The sequence below is a fragment of the Lates calcarifer genome, linkage group LG21, assembly GCF_001640805.2.
Source record: "Lates calcarifer isolate ASB-BC8 linkage group LG21, TLL_Latcal_v3, whole genome shotgun sequence".
In the NCBI taxonomy this organism is placed as follows: Eukaryota; Metazoa; Chordata; class Actinopteri; family Centropomidae; genus Lates; species Lates calcarifer.
This window is the reverse complement of record NC_066853.1, coordinates 27,815,550-27,836,369: the sequence shown is the minus strand read 5'-3', so window position 1 is coordinate 27,836,369 and position 20,820 is coordinate 27,815,550. Positions and strand designations below refer to the sequence as shown.

Genomic DNA, 20,820 nt, shown 5'->3' with positions numbered 1-20,820 from the left:
ATGAGGGGACATTTACATGGAGCTGTGGATGCACACAGTTTTATAAAGCCAAGTATGTTTTGGCATACGCCTTTTCTATCTTTAGTGTGCACATACACGTTGCTGATGCTCATCTTATCAAGCCAAAGACCTTCTCTCCAGGTTGGATTTGTGGAAAACTGTTTTATGTACAAATTGATTTTAAGGCAGAGATATTGGAATTATGGTGTAAAATTCAGGCAGGCCCTTATGCTAACTTTTTCAAGACCAGACCAGACATGTCCTCAAACTGTGACTACTATCATAACATACATTGCCTGTTTCAGACTGTGGTAATTAAATTTTTTCTACTGATAGTTAGGTAAAGGGTGATCACATCACACTCAAATTAAATCTAATCTTTACAGTACTTCCCATGAGAAAGCAATTGGCAGTGATAGTTTACAAAATATAGCTTTTGAACATGAAATACTTGCTCAACTCTTGAACTCAAAGGTGGGCTGTTTGTAGTTTGCTGTTAGATTAAGGAGGAAAGCTGTCATCTGCTTTGATTTTTGCAGGTTACATTGTGTCAGGTGTAGAAGTTTGATCAAAGTTTACCACGATGTATTAATGAAGATATAAAGAAGTGAGTGAAAAGTAACTGTTTGTATCTGGGCAGACAGAAGCTTGATAGTATAATTGTTTCAATATTGTTTCCAAGAGTTTTGTTCACTATTAGATTTTAGTGGGATGATAATCTTTGATTCCTTTTTGCAAGAGTTTTGATTTTTTGAGTGTAGGGTGCTTTTGTGCTTTCATTTCTCTAAACTCATTCAAAATCTCCATTGATCCTATTCATTGCTTTGCCATCAACATGCAACTCTGCCCATACAGAAAATACTATACTCGCCTAAGTATTCTAATTTTTATTAATCTGTCCCTGTGTATTCTCACCATTCTTCCTCCTCTAGCTTCCCTTTACATCCTCTTCTTCCTGCTCTCATCTCTTCCATCACAGCCCATGACAGCAGATCAGCCAACATGGCATTCTCATCTCGCTTTTCCTTCTGGGAACAAAAGGGAAGTCTCATTTGAACATTTCATAAAGCACTCTTACACTGCATGGTTTTACAGTCTTGATCTTAACGTGTGGTGGTGTGTGTCACACTAAGAATTTTGTGCCTTTCACTCTCAGCTGGAGAGAGTACTGGAAGATTGTACTAAACTATTATTATATCAAATAAATTACTCTCTGATTAAATGCTACTGCATTAAAATTTTAAAAGGGGACAGAGTAAAAAAGGTTATGTGTGGATAATAATAATAATGATAATAATAATAATAATAATAATAATAATGTCTGCACTGGGTTCAACCCTTCCTTCATTCTCATTGCAAATATAACCAGTCCATTCGACCTCTCTGTCCCACTGCTCAAATCAAAGTTTTTAAATATTGAACTGAATGAACACCTCACTGAAGGAGTTGCTGAGTAAATATAGACTTGACAGCTGGGTATTCCATGGTAAAGAATTTCAGTATTTAACTTAAAGCCAGACTCAGCGTGCACCTGTTGGTCACACAACATTGTGGATGTGTTTGATTCAGGTCACATATAGTAATTGCCAGATTGTGCATTAAATCAGTGATTAATTAAAGTAAATACAGCCTATTTTTTACTTACTGTATGATGAATTAATACTAATCTTAACCATTGCCCCATATTGGTATCATTAATTTTATTGCATTGTTGTGCAATTTTCGTACTGTTCTGAAATTGCTAGTACTGACCCAGTGTGAATGCATCCCTTGCACTGCTCACCCATTCTGTCAGTCAATGCACACATTTAGAACATGTATCTGGACAGAGAGGTGAGTGTGACTGAGTGTGTCTCCTCTCCTCTCTGTGTCTCCAGCTTTGTGGTACTTTGCACCCCAGCAGCCAGAGATACGCCAGCAGCTTCTTCTCTGCTGCCACTGCTGATTTGGCTCCTTACTTTTGTTCCATGCTTGCATGATTTATCATGACTTTATTGTGTGACTTTTGTTTTTACTCTGTAATGACTGCAACTTTAAATGCACAGTACTTGAGAAAAAAAAGTACTCAAGTAAGCGTAAAATGACATATTGACAAAATGAAAAAAACATATTTATAAAAAACCATTTAAAAACATCTGTTACAGTAATGTAAATCATTAACCTCCACTCCTGGTAGTTATTTCATACTTAACTACTGCATTTCTAATGCAGTGACTGCAACAAGTTTTAGTTCTGAGATAGTAGGAAACAGTGTTTGTATCAAAACAGGTAATCAGTGAAAAAATAATTTTTATGCAAAATATGGCTTACAGAAACTTAGCATGAGGATTAGATGGTTGTGTAGTGGATAACAGGTGCATATAGTGTCAAGATTTTAATATAGTTTCTTTTTTTATGTCAACACATTTAGATCAAAGAGGAGAACAAGCCTGGTAGCACAAGTGTAAGTAGACATTATCCTTTGTTAGGGTTATATATATATATATATATATTTAGATTTTAGATTACTTTTAGATTTTTGTTGGCATAAAAACGTGCTCTGAATTTAATTTTATTATTATTATTGTCCTTGTACCTCCTCTTTTTCCTCTCTATGAGTAGTCAGACAGTGATGGGCTGCCCAACCGGGCCAAGTCAGTGCCAGCTCTTGACCCTGGCAGGGGGTTGTTCCAGGCAAAAAGTCCCCCACCAGTTTCCTCTATGGAGTCAGTAGCCCGGGTCAGGAGTCCCTCCCCACCTAAAGTCAGGACACCTGTTAAAGTGCCAGAACGCCCTGAGCCGCCGTCAAAGATGGGAGAGCAACTTAGGAGCCCTGAAACATCACAAACTTTGCTTAACCCAGAGCCAGTTATGAAGAGGGAACAAGAACAAAATGGCATTATGGGTAAAAGCATGGTCAATGGACATGACATCATCAAACCTCCATGTACCACCACCAACCTGGTGGATGCCGCAGGTGATCAGGGTTTTCCACGTAGGAAAGTAGTAAAGGTGGTTCGTTCTGTTGTCAGGAAGATCCTGCCCACGGAAGAGGTTGAGACCACTGGGCCAACACAACCATCACACAAATCTCCAGATGCAGCCAAGCCCGCTGCTGAACCATTTAAAGCAGTGCAAGCACCAGCTCCAGTATCTAAGGCCTCCTCAATGTCAGGATTCTCTTTTAAACATGATGTCATCAAAACAGAAGATAAAGATGATATTTCACGAGGATTGACAAACCTCATGGTTAGAGGCAGAACAAGGGAGCTCCGCCCACAAATGTGTAAAGATGAACATCCAAAGAAAATAGAATTGGAGAAGAAAGAAGAAAAAGTTGAGCAAGAAGAAACAAAGGAGGATCACAGAGAGGATAAAACTACCTTAAAGCAGGAAGTCGATCGCAAACTTGTAAGCTCTGGTCCAGTTATGCGGGGGCTCAAATCTCCTCTGGGTGCTGTAAACCCAACCAACATGGTTTCAATGGGCTCAGCTCCAGCCTCTTCCAAACTGACTCATTCCAGACCTTCATCTTTCCCAGCTTCTGAGCCCTTACCCTTGTCTCCACCTCCCCACCTCACACCTGAACCCAAACCAACTCCTGACATAAAACCCAGCACTATGAATCCTCTGCCTGCTACCTCATTTGTGAAAAAAACATCTTCCCTCTCTCCTCCATCACGTTTAACCCCAGTCCCTAAATCGTCTAAACTTGTGACTCCTGTGAGCCCTCATCCTCCTTGTCCCAATCGTGGTCCACTGTCCCCCCCTCCAGGAGTCACTCTCATTGAGAAACCTGCTGAAAGTCAAGAAGAGGTACAGTACAGTGTGAACACTTCGCATGTCTGGTCAACATTTGAGACATTGATGTGGAAAGTGCATGGCCATTTGGAAAGCATGGCTTTTATTTATTGACCCCACATATATTTGTATCCTCAGTGTGGCACAGTTCTGTGGTCACTTGATAGCCATTGTAAACAAGCTGTGGAGCAGTAACATGAAATACTTATCACTTTTCTTCAGAATAATGAGGATGTTGAAAATATTTGTCTTTTGAGCGACTGGTCAGGTTAAGGCCTCAAATTTTGCAGTACCTATAGACCCTGCCTGAGTCAGGTCATAGAGATTCAGGTTTCGCTCTCAGTTTTGGAATCTTGCTAAACTAAATCCAAGCAAGATAAGACTACAAGACTGCCATGGAATATAATTTAAATATTGGTGGCTCCGGGAAGATCTTTTCTTAATTATTTTGGTAGCTCTCTTACCTTTTGTGTAGTGCCACGGTGACACACATCACAAGATTTGGCTCCAAAGGGATAAACCTATTTTAATGACTCCATGGCTATTACTAACGTGGGACAGACTAAAGGGGGCTTTAAACTTTTGGTCTTGTTCTTTTAGTCTTTTTTTTTTTGTGAACATCATTTTTAGTAAAAAAAATAAAATAAATAAATAAAAAAACATCTTTAGGTAATTATAAATCATGAGGACCCCCTGCAAAAGTAAATTCAAATGGGAAGATGGATTTTTTGTAATAATATATTCTAATTGATCTCAACTGTTCCTTATGGGCTGTGGCCAAAGTAATATTATAGTTGATGTTAAAGGAAAAACTGTAGTAAATTGCAGTCAATTCGCTGGAGACTGTCACTCTGCTCTGGTCTGAGACAGTGGGGCTATCTGCTGTTCAGCTACAAAGCTAACGTTAGCCAGGTAACATTTCACGATTCAGCATCAGAATGTAATAAATATTTAGATAAACGTCAGCCTTAGTATAACTAAACCGATACTTGCAACACTAATATTAGTTAATTTTACATGGAGTCATTTGTTTTGGAGTTCATAGTTTTTCCACACACCTGATTTGACTTTGTTTTGTGGGGGATACAGTGGGCAGGCTGAGTCTTCGGCCATGAAGACAGGCTTAGTAATTTGGAATGACTGGAAAGATACAGGCTCCCCCTTGTGGCATTTCAGTATAAATCATTACAGGACTGTATGTTGGAAAGCTAGGCAGCCTTTTTTAAGTTACTTTTGAGGATATTAATGATGATGGAAATTCACTCTGATTAACTTCTTGTGTTTTTTATTGTGATGGATGATAATTGTCCCATCCCTACTCTCCACTAACTTAAGATTGCAGACGTGCTTACTAAAACCTCACTGCTAGATTGTCAAAGCTCACCATTTACTCTGTTGTATTTTGGAGGAAGGATGTAGTAGGCTGCAAATCTGCAAAAAAATATTGTTTTATCTTAGATGGATGAATCTTTGAGACAAATTCAGCCTCTATTTTTCAATTATTAGCATGATAAATATGTGAGTTGCATTATGGATGGGGATTTACTCCTCTGGTTGAAGTTTGTCCATTGTTTTGTTGTACATTGATTTAACTGGCTCAGTGAAATTTATGCTGGCTCAGTGTATTTGTTGCAGTTCGTATCTTGCAAATATGTTTCTCTTAACCTGACAGTTGTATTATTGTGCGTGTGGAATTCACTGATTCTCTTGTGCGCATGCTGCTTGAAGCACCCTCATGCATTTTCTCCTTAACATGATCTTTTCAAATCCCCCCACAGTAATCCAATCTGCTATGGTAACCTTAATAACAGAAGTGTGTGTGTGTATAGACTGAGTTTCCTGTAGGAAACATGAGTTAAAGTAGTTGTGGCTGACAGGGTTTTTGAATTGTCAGTGGAATGAATGACATATCTATAGGTTTTATAATGTGCTGTTTGCGTGCTGTTAAATGGTTTGCTTCAATCTGCATCAGTGGGCTTAGTATCAAGGTGTTGCTGCTTTGACCTTTAGGGAGCACCACTCAGTTCCACCGAGGAGGCTCAGAGACGCCTGATGAGGATCTTCAGTGCCCCTGTAAACCACCCTTCTATCTATCTGCATATTGTTGCTGTCGTTTCTTGGTTTTATGTGTGTCTTTGTTCATGTCAACTCTTGCACCAGTTAATCATCATACTTACATGCTCATCATTTATTGGCATTGACTACAGAGATACACAGCAGAAAAAGTATTTTACCAGGGTGTCCTGACTGGGGCAGTTGGTCTACCAGATGTGACTCATGATGGAGTGAAATGTTATCTCCTGTGCTAGTGTCCTGGCTGCAAAGCTCTAACCCTTATTTCTGTAACTATGTAAAGTCTATACTATGCTATAATTAAAAACCATGATAACTTAAATGGGACAAGAACATTCTAGTACAGAAATGCTAGTTAACATGAAAGGCCTGTAAACCTTAATGAAAATCGTTTGTAAAACACACATCATCAGTCTAACCATGGTAATTATTTTAATACCCCCACTAGGGATGTACTAGAACCTGTTCTTTGGCATAACACAAATACTGTTAAGGTCATCTGTATGGTCGAGATGTCAGTGTATCCAGTGTGTTGCCTGACATTTGAGAATACATTCAGAGACCATTATTGGGGAATTATTAAATGTGCACATAACCTCCCTCATGGTGCCAAATATGCATTCTTCACAACAGTGTAAGGAACTATAACACTACTAACATGTGCCAAACAACAGCTATATTGATTTAAAGTTAAACTCTATACCCACATTGTCTCAAGCATGCTGGGAAATGCTGGGAGGTTCAGCCCACCTTCTCCCTAACATGCTACAATATCACTGCAGATCGCCACAAGTTACAAACAAAAAAAAAGTATAGTCATTTCACTCGTTAAATGTAATTGAAAAATGATATTTTAGTGTAGTGTAACTTCAAAATATTAACATAATCACATCATATTTAAATGTTCGGGTTTATCATAATTTTTGATTACATGTGTCATTTGGACACAGTAATGATTCAATGTGATATATATCTGACACATTGAAACAGCTGTAATCATTAAATCTGACACACTCCTATTTTCACAAGTTTCAAATGCTGAAGGCCCTGACTCAGAACTCTTTCCGTTAAGCTGAAATTATTGATATGACATGAATGAAAGTTAGAGTGAATAATGCCACTCATCAAATTGACCTAATATGACCAGCTTTTGTTTTATTAGAAAAGAGGTATCTGCTCAGGGCAGACACTGGCTGCAGTTAGCACACAAGCCTCAGTTAAGTTATTTGGGCTTGCCTTCAAGTTACTCATGGATTTAACACAAATCAGTGACAGGTTACAAGCTCCTGCACAAATGTTTTACACACTGAATAGAATGAAAGGAGGGAAAGAAATACAGTTAGTGCTGTGAATCAGATTTGTGTCAAATTCATAACTGTGTTGTTTCAATTTGGAACAAAACTGGATACTGAATTCACTCAAAACTAGCAGCTCACAGTGTGTGAAAGTGACTGATTTAAATTGAATGTCTACAGTTTTCAAAATTTATAATCCTTATTTTTAGTTCGATTATCAGTAGGGCATGCAGCAGAACTTAAATGTCTGTAACTGAATGATTCTTGGGAGTCATAGTTGACTTCTCTTCATTCTTTTTAATGCCCAGAGGCTTGCACCTTTGACTATCTTTATCTAGGTTATCAAAGAACCTCTGTCTCATACAGCTGTTCTTCTATCTATTGTATTGATTGTTAAACAAGAGTTGAGTCAAATGTCAGTAATAGAAAGAGAATAAGAATTTTACTCCTGGATCTCTGGATGATGGACAAATGTTTTTCACCTTTGATATTCTGTAGTCCAATGGTCAGCCTGAACTGCCAGAAAAGATGAGATAGGCTTGTAAATTTCTGCCTGGGGTACACACCCCATATGTAACCTCTTTTATTGTGCCCATACTCCTTTTTTTGTTTTTATGCAATGCATTTTTGTCATTTAAAGTTCCATGTTGACCTTGTCTTCTTCCTTCTCCCGTTCTCCCTTCCCCTCATTCTCTTTTCTTCTCTCCATGCTTTACTCACACTGCATTTGCTGGCTGTCACTGTCTCTATGTGGCTGCTTTGTGGCTAAGCTGGAGCCAGCAGTCAGTGTTTCGTCTGATTTCCAAGCCCCAGCCCCTGCAACCCTGCAGCCCCAGGGCTCCCTCCAGGTACAGCAGCTGTCATGCCTTCTTCTGGGCCACCTGGCTGGAATTTGTACTCAACTTCTAACTGACCCCTTTTTCCCCATTCCCCATATCTACAGTATTACCAACACTTGTGTTACGTTACAACCAATGCAAAAAACATATATATATATATATATATATAGCATTTATCAAACTTTTAACATGGTTGATCAGGTTTCACTTATGTTTGAATAGTTTTTTTTTAAATTATGTGATTGTTTTTGACAGTGGTAGAAAGTTTTGGGGCACAGGGAGAGCATGCAAAAAAGTCACTGGCTGAATCAGTGTTTGAATCCAGAACCCTCTTACTGTGAGGCTACAGTACTAACTACTACACCACTGTGCCTTCCTTCATACAGGATGAATCCACACTTATGCACAGATACTTACATACATAGCACCTCTACAGATAATTACTGGTGTGTTTTGTTTAATGATGTTATAGCACAGAGGACAAAACTCCTGTCATAGTGTGCCTGATTCCAGGCCAGAGATCTGTATCCACAATGTGATGGAAGTAGTGTGAAGAGTTGTCCTGTACAATGGTACATGCTCTGTGTGTGATGGCTTTGCTGTTGAGGTCTGAGAGGTTGGGGGTGGATGAGGCCAGTAATTTTAGAAGAACTGCGTGCGATGCATATGAGTTTGTTCCTGTTGGGAGCAGATAAAGTAAGAAACAAGGAACAATAGAGAATAATGGGTTGAAGCATATTTTTGTAAATCAACAATAGAAGGTGAAGGGGTGAGGATGGAGGGGGATTGCAGATGGAGCTGGCAGCATTTGTGGATGTCAGTGGTGTGTTGATCAAAATTTGCTTTGTCCGGGGTGAGTCTATGGTATCTGAAGCATTCCACCATCTCAACAGTTTAATTATTGATGCAGGTGGGGTTGTGGGTGAGGTTATGAGCTGTTCTATGTGTGCTGGAAGTGTTGATTAACAATTACAAGAGTTGTTAGAAGATGTATTTTTTGCATTTTCAGGAGAGAAAACCCAAACCCACTGCTGACCCTTAATGTCTACTTTCTAAATAGTCTTTTTTCTATTTCTAATTTTTTGTCTCCTGATATTTTACAGTTTTGTCATCAACATGAACTGCAATTTGTAACACAGAGGCTTGATGTGAATGCTTCTTTTCATTGAATTAACTGAAGATTGGTATGGTGAGGGAAGGATACACCAAGTGAAGTGGTACCTGTGTGAATATTATGTGGCTAATTATTATGTTCAGGTGCTTTTGTGACATGACAAATTCTTGTTCATGACCAACTCTTTTCTTTTACCAAGCATCTGTTTTATCTTTCTTTAATTCCAGCATTCTCAGTCATTCTCTCTCTTTCATAGATGATCATGCTTCTAGAGTAAACTGGATTTCTCTCACACAAGTGTGCTGGATGCAGTGACACAGCTTGCTTATCTATTTTATCTTATTTGTCTGTATGTTTCTCTGTGTAACATGTGTTACTCATATATAACTGTGACCTTTGACCTCCACATGCTGGCCAAATCACCAGGGATCAGTGGAAGAGGATCCTGTGGCCCTCCTTCAGGCATCTCATGCTGCAGCTAAGCAATCCCAGGTCTGGCCTGCACAGTGCCTGAGTGTAATTCACCACCAGCTTGTCCCATATTCACCCTGCACTGTGGAGTGTTGTGTTGTGTTCTCTTCCTTTGCTTGTGAAGTTCAGTGTATCTTGTTTACTTTCCCCATTAAAGTTATGTGAATCCTGTCATCAGTATATGACTTAATTTGTACTTTGTGTTTACATTTAAAAAAAAATCTTTTTTTTAAATTTCGTTTCTGTTATTTTAGTTTGGTTGTTTAGTCCAGTTTTATTGTGTTCACACACCCCTAAAGCTTGATACATTAATGTGTTTCTAGTTTGAAATTTGTTACACACAAACACACTCACAATCTCACACACCACCCCAAGGAGAATGCAGTGCTCAGTAGACTCTGGGACCTTAGAGTCAACTGCCACTCTCTGCATGATCATCATCTGTACTAGCTTTTCCTCCATAACCTTTCAGCATGTGTTGGTATCATACAGGAAGTATTGGTGGTTTCAGAAAGACTCAGTGTTACCTTGAGTGATCCAAGGAAGTGACTTGAAAATAATGTTTTCCTTGTCCCTGCTGTCCAATAATTTTCTTCTTGTCTTTTCTGTTCACCAGGTGAAGACAGAGGAGCAGATCGCAGCAGAGCAAGCCTGGTATGGATCAGAGAAAGTTTGGCTAGTCCACAAAGATGGCTTCTCCTTGGGTGAGATATGATTACCTGACTGTTTTTTATATTTATAGTATCATTCCACAGTTTTTTCCAGAATTTGTTGTGTGCAATTTTGCCCTCACTGTTTAAAATTTGAGGACCGTTAAAAACAACTGTACTTGTAAATAAATGTGAGGTTTTAAATACAAATGCCATTTAAAATACATAATGTACTTATAGTTCAAGTAGTTTTCTTAATTCAACAAATTTGCCTTCTTCACATTATCTTTTTGTGTACGGTTTAAAGAAAAGATATACAACATGCTAGTTAGTGAGCCTTAGAGGTTAATAGTATGTTTAAACTCGGAACAGAGCCGGGTCTACTGCTTCCTCCTGCGTACAGTTTTTATGCTAAGTGACTCTAACTCTGTACTTAATATACAGACATGAGAATGATATCACAAGTGTTGTCAAATTCTCAGCAAGAGCAAATAAGAGTATTTCAAGCTGAACTTCTTCATTAATGATTAGAAAAGCTTTTCATTGTGTAGCTGTAGTCTGATGTGTTTTACGGTTTGTTGCTCTTTTGCTTTTGGCTGTGACTTCAAAATATGATGGATGCCTTGACAATGTATTTTTAAGGTTTCAGTTGTATACTCTGCTGTCGTGCTGTGCATTGTACCTGGATTATTTTTATGACCAGGCGTTCTTTTTGACAAGGTCCACAATAAGGAACATTTTTCATAGTGCCAGACCCGGAGCATGCACACATGGATATACTCTATTGATCCCATGAGGGAAATTGGTTGGGAAAAGGTTGTCAGATTCTAATGTTTTTTTGGTCTCCAGAGGAAAAAAGTTATGGTGACTCAGCTGACTGCAGGTGTTGTGAGAAGTTCTGGTTTCACTGAGTTTCACTGTAGTGGTTTGCAGAGTTTTGAAAAATGAAAATCACAGTTTTTCTGCTGTTGTTTTGCTTTTTGATTAGGCTGTTGAGATAAACAGATCAGTATGAGAGCTTAAAGCAGGCTAACAGCTGTCAGTGTTTCTTGTCTTTTCTCTGCCCAGCCACTGTGGTGAAAACAGAAGCTGGTTCCCTGCCGGAGGGCAAGGTGAAAATCAAACTGGAGCATGATGGGACAATACTAGATGTGGACGAAGATGACATAGAAAAGGTGAGACGGAAATGGCTGCAAATGGTTAATGGTAGTGTGCCAGTAAGAATCTGTTCGATCAGCAGCTTTTATGTACAAAGTGTTTTGACACATTCTGTGGCATTGATAACTGTGACTGAAGGCATGTTTTCAGGGTGGATGTCAGCCTGTCCCTCTGTCCCTCCATCCTTCCATCATTTTGTCCACTGAAAAAAGCCACTGGTGTGCAAAATGCTTTTCTTCTCAGTGGACAGTGTATCAGATGGCATGAGCTCCTTAGTCTCCTGAAAGAAGTCCTCTCCATTAGATTAAAAGGATTGAGTTTGGTTATATTGTTCAATTTCCTTACTGTCAACAAATCTCATGCGCAGACCCAAATGAACAATGAACGTGTTCCTAACAAGTGATGTATGTATATACAAAGCCTGATATATCTTTTACAATTCTATTTTTAAAATAATTCAGTGAACCATACGGTTGCACTGGGTGACATGTTCCCTACATTACCATGAACACACACGGTGAAGTTTATTTTAAGGCAGTCCCACACACGCCATCTTCCCTACATATTCCCTTGAGCACCAAATGCAAATGCACTGTCTCCTCCTGTGTGACTGCTTGATAAAAAAAAGCAGCTGTTCCAGGAAATTATTCAGCCTTTTTAAAATTAAACTATAAATTTGTGAATTGTCTTAAAACACTTATGTCTTCAGTAGGAACAAATAAGGTTTTGTCAGACAGAGTAAAGAAGTTTGAAAGTAACTAATGCATTGTTGATGTGGATCTGCACATGGAATTTGTTGACAATAAATGATAACTACAATAACACTAGTTGTATTCTTAACATTTCAGAAATAGGTACAGTCACTTTCATTGCAGGTTCAAATAGGATAGCATTAGTGATAATGGTGTACCTCTATGTTATCAGTTAATTTAAATGTATGAACCCACATGTTTTTTTGTTCCTGGATCATTTTACATCACCACTTTACCTTATACTAACTACAGTGTATGCTAATAGTCCAGGGGGTTCTCCTTATCATGTTAAAGAATTCTGTATTTGATTATCTATTTATCTGTTGCTAATTAAATGGCTCTCTCTCGCATTGTGTAGGCCAACCCTCCATCATATGACCGATCAGAGGACCTAGCCTCACTTCTCTATCTGAATGAATCCAGTGTGATGCACTGTCTGAGGCAGCGCTATGGAGGCAATCTCATCCACACCTACGCTGGACCCAACATGGTGGTCATCAACCCCCTTTGCACACCCTCCATGTACTCTGAGAAGGTAAGCTTGTTTTATGTTTCTATGCTTCTTTTTTGTGCTAGTGCATTATTGTGGAGGGCATTTGTGTTATGTGATGGTGTGATGTTTTGTTCTGATTAACAATAAAAAAAATATTCTTAAATGAATAAGTGAATAAGCATATTTAGTGTAGCACCTTTCACAGAGCAAAGTCATGAAATGCTTCACAAAAGTAAAATTTCTGAAAAATAACACTATGAAAGAAGTTAAAAAGAAAAAAAGCAACAGAAAGACATTAAAAACACAGAGAATCACAAACATAAGACTGCATGTGGTGAGATAAAGGCCAGTTTGAATAAATGAGTCTTCAGCTGCCTTTATGTCTGTAGAAGGGATGGGCATTCTGATTACTTTTTGACGCCGATTAATTGAGCCAATTTAAGTCGATTAGTCATGACGTCATTGTTAACACATGCCCTCCACCCAAATAACAATATATTGTCATGTCCCGCCATGTCATCTGTGCTGTGAGTCTAAAACATAGAACTTGAAATCTTCTAGTAATCCGTCTATGTAACAGTGGCAGCGACAAAAAAAATCTGACATGAGAGCTGTCCCTGCATCAGTTGTTATTGCTGCTTTCTTGGCTTCTTTTTCAGAGCTGTAGCTGCAAATCGTCTGAAATCATTTAAGTCACCAAAGCTATTTGTTATTTGTTCCTGTCATTAGCTGTCACATGAGTGTTTAGGTACTCTAAACCCATAAACCCTTTTGTCTGCTGGATGGCTGCACATTAAAACATTTTCATCAAACTACTTTCTTAATGTTTCAAGTCACGTCTCTGTCACTTTTTATAAAGTTGTAACTCTAATCTTAAACCAGAAGAAGGATTTTTGTCAATTTGAGTAATTTGAGAAACAAGCTGAGCAAACAGCCACTCTCAATGTCCCATGTTTGCGTCACAGAAAAACAGAGATTTTTTAAATTTAAGAAACTGCTTTATTCACTGAAGCCTCAGTGGATAATTCAGCTCCCAGTAAAAACCTCCTGAACGATGAACACTGAAGGAATCCTAACCTAAAAACAAGCTGAGCATCTAGAAACAACGTGAGCTAATGTTAGCAGCAGTTTGGCTGAATGATTTTGAACGTGAAACTACCAAAACAACCATTAAGCAACACCCAGGACCAAAGTGACCTACTGGTAAAGATGGAGCAGATCAGAGATGGTGCCTGAAGCGAATGTAAAGATAGATAAGTAACACAAATAGTCCATACAGTCTTAGCTGGAAACTGAAAGGCCAAACACTTGAATCAGACCCCTTGTTCAGCTCTTGTGGCTTCATCAGACAAGTTGCTCTCAGCTGTGTAGACACAGTGTTAGATTGGCAGCATTATTATAGACTCTTCTCACCACGGTTAGCCATGCTTTTTACCATTCACTCTTAATTTAATGTCTCTCTGCTTCTGTCAATATCCTTCTTTTGTGCTTCTCCCTTGCTGTGTGTATCTCCGTCCTCTCCCCTTCATCATCCCCCATCAGGTGATGCACATGTTCAAAGGCTGTCGCCGTGAGGACTCAGCTCCTCATATCTACTCTGTGGCCCAGTCAGCCTATCGCAACCTACTCACCACTCGGCAGGATCAGTCAATCGTGCTATTGGGCAAATCTGGCAGTGGTAAGACAACCAACTGCCAGCACCTGCTACAGTATCTGGTCTCCATCGCTGGCAGCACAGGCAAAATCTTCTCTGGTGAGCCTGCAGACAGAAAACTGTAATGTAATCATCACATGTAGTTGTACAAGTCTTTCATATAATGCATATCACCTGGTAAGAATGAATGTGCATGATGCTGTGGTATATCACTGGAGTGGGAACTGATGTTTAGTCTGTGAGAATTTCTGTCTTTGTTGACACGTACCAGAATTGCAAACCATAAATGTCTTGCCCGTAAATATAATACGAACCTCACCTCACCTCTGGCAGCTGTGGCTCAGGAGGTAGAGCAGTCACCCATCCATTGGAAGGTGAATGTGTTAGAATGTGTGTATAGAACAAGTGCTGTATGAATGAATGGGTGAATGTGACCTGTGTTGAGTGGTCGATATATAAGTGCAGTCCTTTTATTCTCTTCTTCTCTAAACTGAACTTTCACAAAAAACAACATGTGTATTCCTGTGCAGTAAACAAACCAGTTTATTTGGACGTAAAACTGAAACTGAAAATAACTCTAATTGCACAGGTGGACTCGTGGACTTTTGGACCACACAATATAATGTAGAGCAAGTCTTGAAATATTTGATTGATCTGATTTACAGATATATAACAGATGTGATACATAATGTGATTTAAAAAACACATCCAGATGAGCAGTCTGTCCTGTTACAAGGAAAAACTACCTACCATCTAACTAGCAGTCCCTCTTGACACAGAGGGTGTGGGGTCTGTGTGGCTGGAAGAGGCTTGGAGTCCTGTGACCTGTTGAAGAACATGTTCAACTCATTGGTGTTCAGGTTTCCCACGGACTGGTTCCCCTTGGCCCTGAAACTATGACATCCCTCATACCAGACCACACATTCCTCACATTGTTTTAATGGACCTTGTTTTCCAATTTCCTCCTGTAGACATTCTTGCTCTCCCTCAGCCTCTGTTTCAATTCCTTTGGCATGCTCTTGAGGGGATCTCTGTCCCTGTCCTTGAAGGCTCTTTTCTTCCTATTAAGCAGCTTTCAGGTTGCTTTCATCTCTATGGGGCTCACAGAGTATATTCCAGATTATGGCCTCAAAACATCCTTGCAGTCTTATCAGCATGCTGTGACCACCTGCTCACAGTTCTTGTGGTCACAGGCTGCTGCTGGATGATGGGTGTGTACATGGGAGTGAGAAGGGAGTGGTCTGATCTGAGGATGTGTATGTTTGTTTCAGATTTGCAATAAAAAAAAAAGTTTTATTATCTTGGGTGGGGCAGTTGACCAACTGATAAAAAGTTGGTATTGTGGCAGAAATGTCACACATTACAGACAGCAACAACAATGACACAGGTGATCGTGATGATATGGATGCAGACTCACAGCAACAATTCAGTGTCCAGGCTATAGAGATGCACTCTCACAGTAACATGTTTGGGTTTACGTCATCTGTTGTTCACAAGCACAGCAATCCCTCCTCCTTTCTTCAAGTAGAGAGTTCTTGTTAGCTTTGTTTTTTTCAGTTGATGATCAGTACAGTGTATAATTAGCTGACTAATAGCATCATGGCTGTCTGTCTTGACTGTTTATGTCCTGTAACTTTTCTTTTCTTTTTTTTCGGACACAGCTGAGAAGTGGCAAGCGGTCTACACCATCTTGGAGGCTTTTGGCAACAGCTCCACCACCATGAACACTAATGCCAGCCACTTCTCCCATGTAGTGTCCCTTGACTTTGACCAGGCGGGGCAGGTGGCCTCTGCTTCTATCCAGGTAACACACACACACATAAACAAACACTTAAATTGCAACAGTTACTAATTTAAACTAAACCAACTGTGTAAGAGATGAAAACTGAGACTGTCCAGGCACTCCACGCATACACTGCCATGTAATGTACTGAGTATATCCATAGCAGAAGTTTCTGACTCATGTTGTCTCCTCCTGCTTAGACTATGCTGCTGGAGAAAGTGAGGGTGAGCAGACGACCTGAGGGAGAGTCCACCTTCAACATCTTTTACTATATACTGGCTGGAGCTGACAGCAGCCTGAGGTGACTCATCTAGTACCTGTTTGCCAACTAAATTAGAGCATGTTTGATTACAAAGTGGCTTATCTTTTGATTAGTCTCTGCTCTGTCAGGCAGTGTGTCATCCCCTCTATGTCCTCCTCATGTGGGTTGATCAGCACATCCCAGACTGTGGTGTTATAACAGTCTCTCAAGGCACTTTCCATCTCAGGGGCCCATCTCCTGATGGACCGAGTTGTCATTGGCTGCTGTACAGTGGCTGTAGGTGAACCAGATTGTGATCAGACTTCCCTAGTGGGGGGAGGGGAGTCGATCTGTATGCATCCCTTACATTAACATACAGAAGATCAATTGTCCTGTTGTTTCTAGTAGGACAGTCTACAACCTGATTAAAAACAGCCAAGGTAGAGTCCAAAGTTGCATGGTTAAAGTCCCCAGAGATGATCATAAGTGCCTCAGGGTGCTGTGTCTGCAGCCTTGCTGTGACAGCCTTGCTGTTTCTTTGCCTTTTCCATGAAAATATAAACATAAATTCAGAGGAAAAACAATTTGATTGGATGTTAGTTTCTCTTTTGGTATGGGTTCACTCAAGATTTTAAGTTCTGACAGGAATTTAGGTGATTTTTAATGATGTAACTTGTCATAGGCTGTGCCTGAAATTACATCCTTTTTCACCTATTCATTATTTCCTGTACAAGAAACACCTAGTAGTTTACTATTGATAATGGATGGCATGATATTTCAACCTTTGAGTCATTGTCATCATGTACACACAAGTGAAAGGTTAGTGTGAAGATTAACATTTTTTGTAAGCATTTTATTAGGTTACAGGAATCATAAGGTCTTAATTTAAATGCTATGTTTTCAGATACTCTCTTATTCAGCAGATTATCAACAAATTTGCTTCCATAGTTTTTTGAGTATAATGTCCAAAAATCGCTAAATCAGCTCAGAATGAACCAGTTACTGAACAAACACCTACAATATCCATAGGTTTCAGTATTTCACTGGCACAGGGGATGTTACTGATCCTAGTATCCCCCTCTCTTCCAGAACGGAGCTGCACTTTAACCACCTGGCTGAGAACAGTGCGTTTGGGATTATACCACATTCTAAGGTAATCACACCAGATGGTTTATTTGAAATTAGTCTTTTTTTCGGGTTCCATTTGATATTTTCTTTATGTTATTTGCTGAGCCCTGTATTATAACCTGACCTATATTTGTAATAATGTAAAAATAATATAATTGATATTTGCGATATTTGATATTTGATGAAAACAAAAACAGTAATGATATACCAGCTGATATTCATGTTGGTTACTTGACCCATAACATAAGTGAACATTTTGATAAGATATCCTCAAATTATTTTTTTTAACAGCTGTGATGAAGAATTATGCCAAGCAGGATATTTTACAGTTGAAAGATTACTTTTATTGCTCTGTGCTGAATAAATTATAGATGACACTGGTGACACAGTTTCAAAAAATGTCTTTGGCATTTCTTTACTTCAATCTCTTGTTATTTATTTGTTGATATATATACTCATACCAGTATTTTTGCACTAGGCTACTATAATATTGGTCTATATATTGTTGAGACTCTACCAGCTATTTATTGATAACTAAATATATGGAAGTAGCTGTTTGCTGCTGTAACATTTCACCTTCCTCCTGGGAATCACCTGAGTTTGATCTTATTTTATCCTTTTCAGCCTGAGGACAAGCAGCGAGCCGCGCAGCAGTTCACCAAGCTGCAGGCAGGCATGAAAGTGCTGGGCATCTCTGGTGAAGAGCAGAAGGGCCTTTGGCTTATCTTAGGGGCCATTTACCACCTGGGGGCCGCAGGAGCCACTAAAGGTAGAAACTCTCAACTGATTGATTGTATACATACTGAATATATTCTTTAGTACATGATGAATATGGAAGATTGTCACATTGTTTACATTGTACTGGTCATTACATGATAAGAACATAGACATCAAAACCATGCATGTGCACCTGACTGTTTGCTTTTGTGGTTTCACAGGAGCACTGTACCTCTTACAGGGGTGTCAAACCAGAAAAAGGCACAATGAGATGGGGCTAAACATACCCATAAGGGAAGGCAAAAATTCTTATACAGAAATACTGAAAATAAACCAAAGAAATACATGCCTTTGACAAAATGCACGTCTTTCTCTAAAACATACCCCAAAAGCTTTGCTTCATGTTTCCATCTCTTGAACTGCGCCATGTTCGTTATTACTTGAGGACTGTGATTTCACTCACTGTATCAATTTCCCTTCATGAAATGACCTAGCTTTATGGAAGCGCAATGCAAAGGAAGAGCCAAATGCACCGTAAAGTGCATTTACTCTCATGTTACAAGGCTTTTCATGAAATTAACAGCAAATAGTGGGCAAAGACACAAAGCAGCTGAACAGAATAAAGCTCTGAGGACTCAGGCAAGTGGACATATACAAAGTGGGCAGTTAATACAAAATAATGTTACGCAAACAGTCAGCCCAGGAAGTTAAAAGATGACATAACGTACAATCACACTGCATTACAGACAACATGGGAAAAATCCATAGGAGACAACAAACATAGGCAGAAAGCCAAGCAAATATGAGCATACAAGGAAGAGGTGTGATTGGAGGTCTGGTTGGTTTTTAGCCACATTTTAAGAGTACATGCAAAGGAATGGTGAAAGTCACTATGTTGTGTAAGAATGTGCTAGAACTGGGAAGCTCTTACTGTGAAGGCCAAAGGGTGTTTTCTTGCTTGGGACAACAATGACCCTTCTTATTCTGGATGTGGTTAATCTCTTCCCTACATTTTTCTGAGATATGGATGTGTTAAATATAGGAGGTGCTGATCCATTAAGAATTTAGTATATTAGGCAAGTATTGTTAAATTTAATTAGATTTTCCCAGAAGAAAATGGAGATGGATGCAGCAGATACAGTTGAGAAAGTTTTTAATTGTCTCACCTTGCGGTTCAACTCCAGAGTGAACATTGGGCAGTTCCAGTAGGTGACACAGTGATGTGAATACCTGTAAAATACAATAGTCATGCAATAATTAATGCCACCACTAACTACGATGTCATCAACAAAGACAGAGATGAATAAACATGGTTCTGTCCTGTGTCAACAACAAGTCGACAGCAATATGTGCCTCACAAATCATATGGAACAGTGGAACCAATAAAAGAGAAGGACCTTTGACTTGCTTCCTTTATGTGCTGCTCCTAAGACTGTAATATTAGATATTTTAAAACTTGTAAATACAGCACATTTCTGTTTTGGTGGAAGGCAAAACTTTGTTCTTACTCTTATTTTCGTATTTTCAAATCTGAACACTCAGTGTATCCATTTTACTAAACAAATTGCTTCTCTGTCCTTCCAACCATGTATTGATGTCCTTTACATTGTTACTTCAACATTAATGACAATATGACCCTGCTCAAAGACATGACAACATGACCCTACCAGAATTAGATGCAAATCCAGGTAAAAAAAAAAAAAACTGACTGGAGTTGACTTTCTACTAACTGCCACTAGGTGTCAGACTTGATTTTTGAATGCACCTCCCAATAGGCATGTTTACTATAACAGCAGCCAGGACTAGGTCCATTAGATGCTGCTCAATTTTTCAGTTTATGATGTGGAGAATGCTAGTCAGATATCTGTCAGAGATTTCTGAGAAATCTCTCTCCACCAGATTTTGGAACTGGGTGATCAACCTAAAAACCAAATAAAACCAAAACTATCTGCATGGTTAGATGCCACTAGAGTGAGTGAGCTTTCAGTTGGCGTTCGAAATCATTCCAGAGGTGTCAGGAGTAGTTGAGGTCAGGGCTCAGTGCAGGCCAGTCAAGTACTACCACACCAACTAGGAAAATCAAACCAAAAAGTCTTAAAAGTGCCACAAAGTTGGAATGAGATTATTATCTAAAGTATAACTGTTGGATAATGACCAAGAAAAACATAGCCAAAATAAAAGTAAAGCAGAAGTACAAGGGCAGGGTGGTCTGTATACTTCTGGCTGTATACTGTATCTGCATGGCAAAATTCTAATAGAAGTGGGTGAGAAAGTGCATTTGTCATTTGGTGAATCCCTTTTGCTGGTTTGCACAAGGACAACATGACACAACATAAAATTAGGTGCAGGGAAGGAGGAATATCATCAACAAACACACATAATGACCTCTTAGTTTTATTGAATGATATTCATTCTGGCGTTGTATCTCTCAAACAGGAATTACCAGCACACCTAATCAGTGATGTGTAGTTTTTGTACTCCGTCAAGATAATAACAGTCTTTGGATAAAAAATATCTTTTAGCTGGAACAGTATAATAACTCTTAGATTTGGAAACTCAAACTTTTCAGCTTGCTCTTTCAAAGCATGATGGTGGGCTGTCGGTGTTGTTTAATACTAATGTTTATATTTCTTGGTAACTGTGAATTGATGAATCCATGAACTCTGTTATCT

General features: G+C 39.1%; 1 protein-coding gene across 13 annotated transcripts in view; it reads left to right on the top strand.

Annotated features, from left to right (window-relative positions):
- Window positions 1–20,820, top strand: part of myo18ab (myosin XVIIIA b) — a 125,207-nt gene that overhangs the window by 29,065 nt on the left and 75,322 nt on the right. For 7 of the 13 annotated variants that reach the window (XM_051065728.1, XM_018700348.2, XM_018700293.2 and 4 more), the window contains exons 3-15: window positions 2,411–2,443; window positions 2,602–3,795; window positions 5,791–5,853; window positions 7,919–7,996; window positions 9,528–9,593; window positions 10,189–10,276; window positions 11,291–11,397; window positions 12,491–12,667; window positions 14,168–14,378; window positions 15,941–16,083; window positions 16,263–16,363; window positions 17,393–17,456; window positions 18,056–18,200. In XM_051065728.1, the coding sequence (XP_050921685.1) occupies window positions 2,411–2,443; window positions 2,602–3,795; window positions 5,791–5,853; window positions 7,919–7,996; window positions 9,528–9,593; window positions 10,189–10,276; window positions 11,291–11,397; window positions 12,491–12,667; window positions 14,168–14,378; window positions 15,941–16,083; window positions 16,263–16,363; window positions 17,393–17,456; window positions 18,056–18,200 (2,470 nt within the window). The remainder of the gene's footprint in view (window positions 1–2,410; window positions 2,444–2,601; window positions 3,796–5,790; window positions 5,854–7,918; window positions 7,997–9,527; window positions 9,594–10,188; window positions 10,277–11,290; window positions 11,398–12,490; window positions 12,668–14,167; window positions 14,379–15,940; window positions 16,084–16,262; window positions 16,364–17,392; window positions 17,457–18,055; window positions 18,201–20,820) is intronic. The other 6 variants (XM_018700378.2, XM_018700394.2, XM_018700309.2 and 3 more) reach the window with 5 other exon arrangements.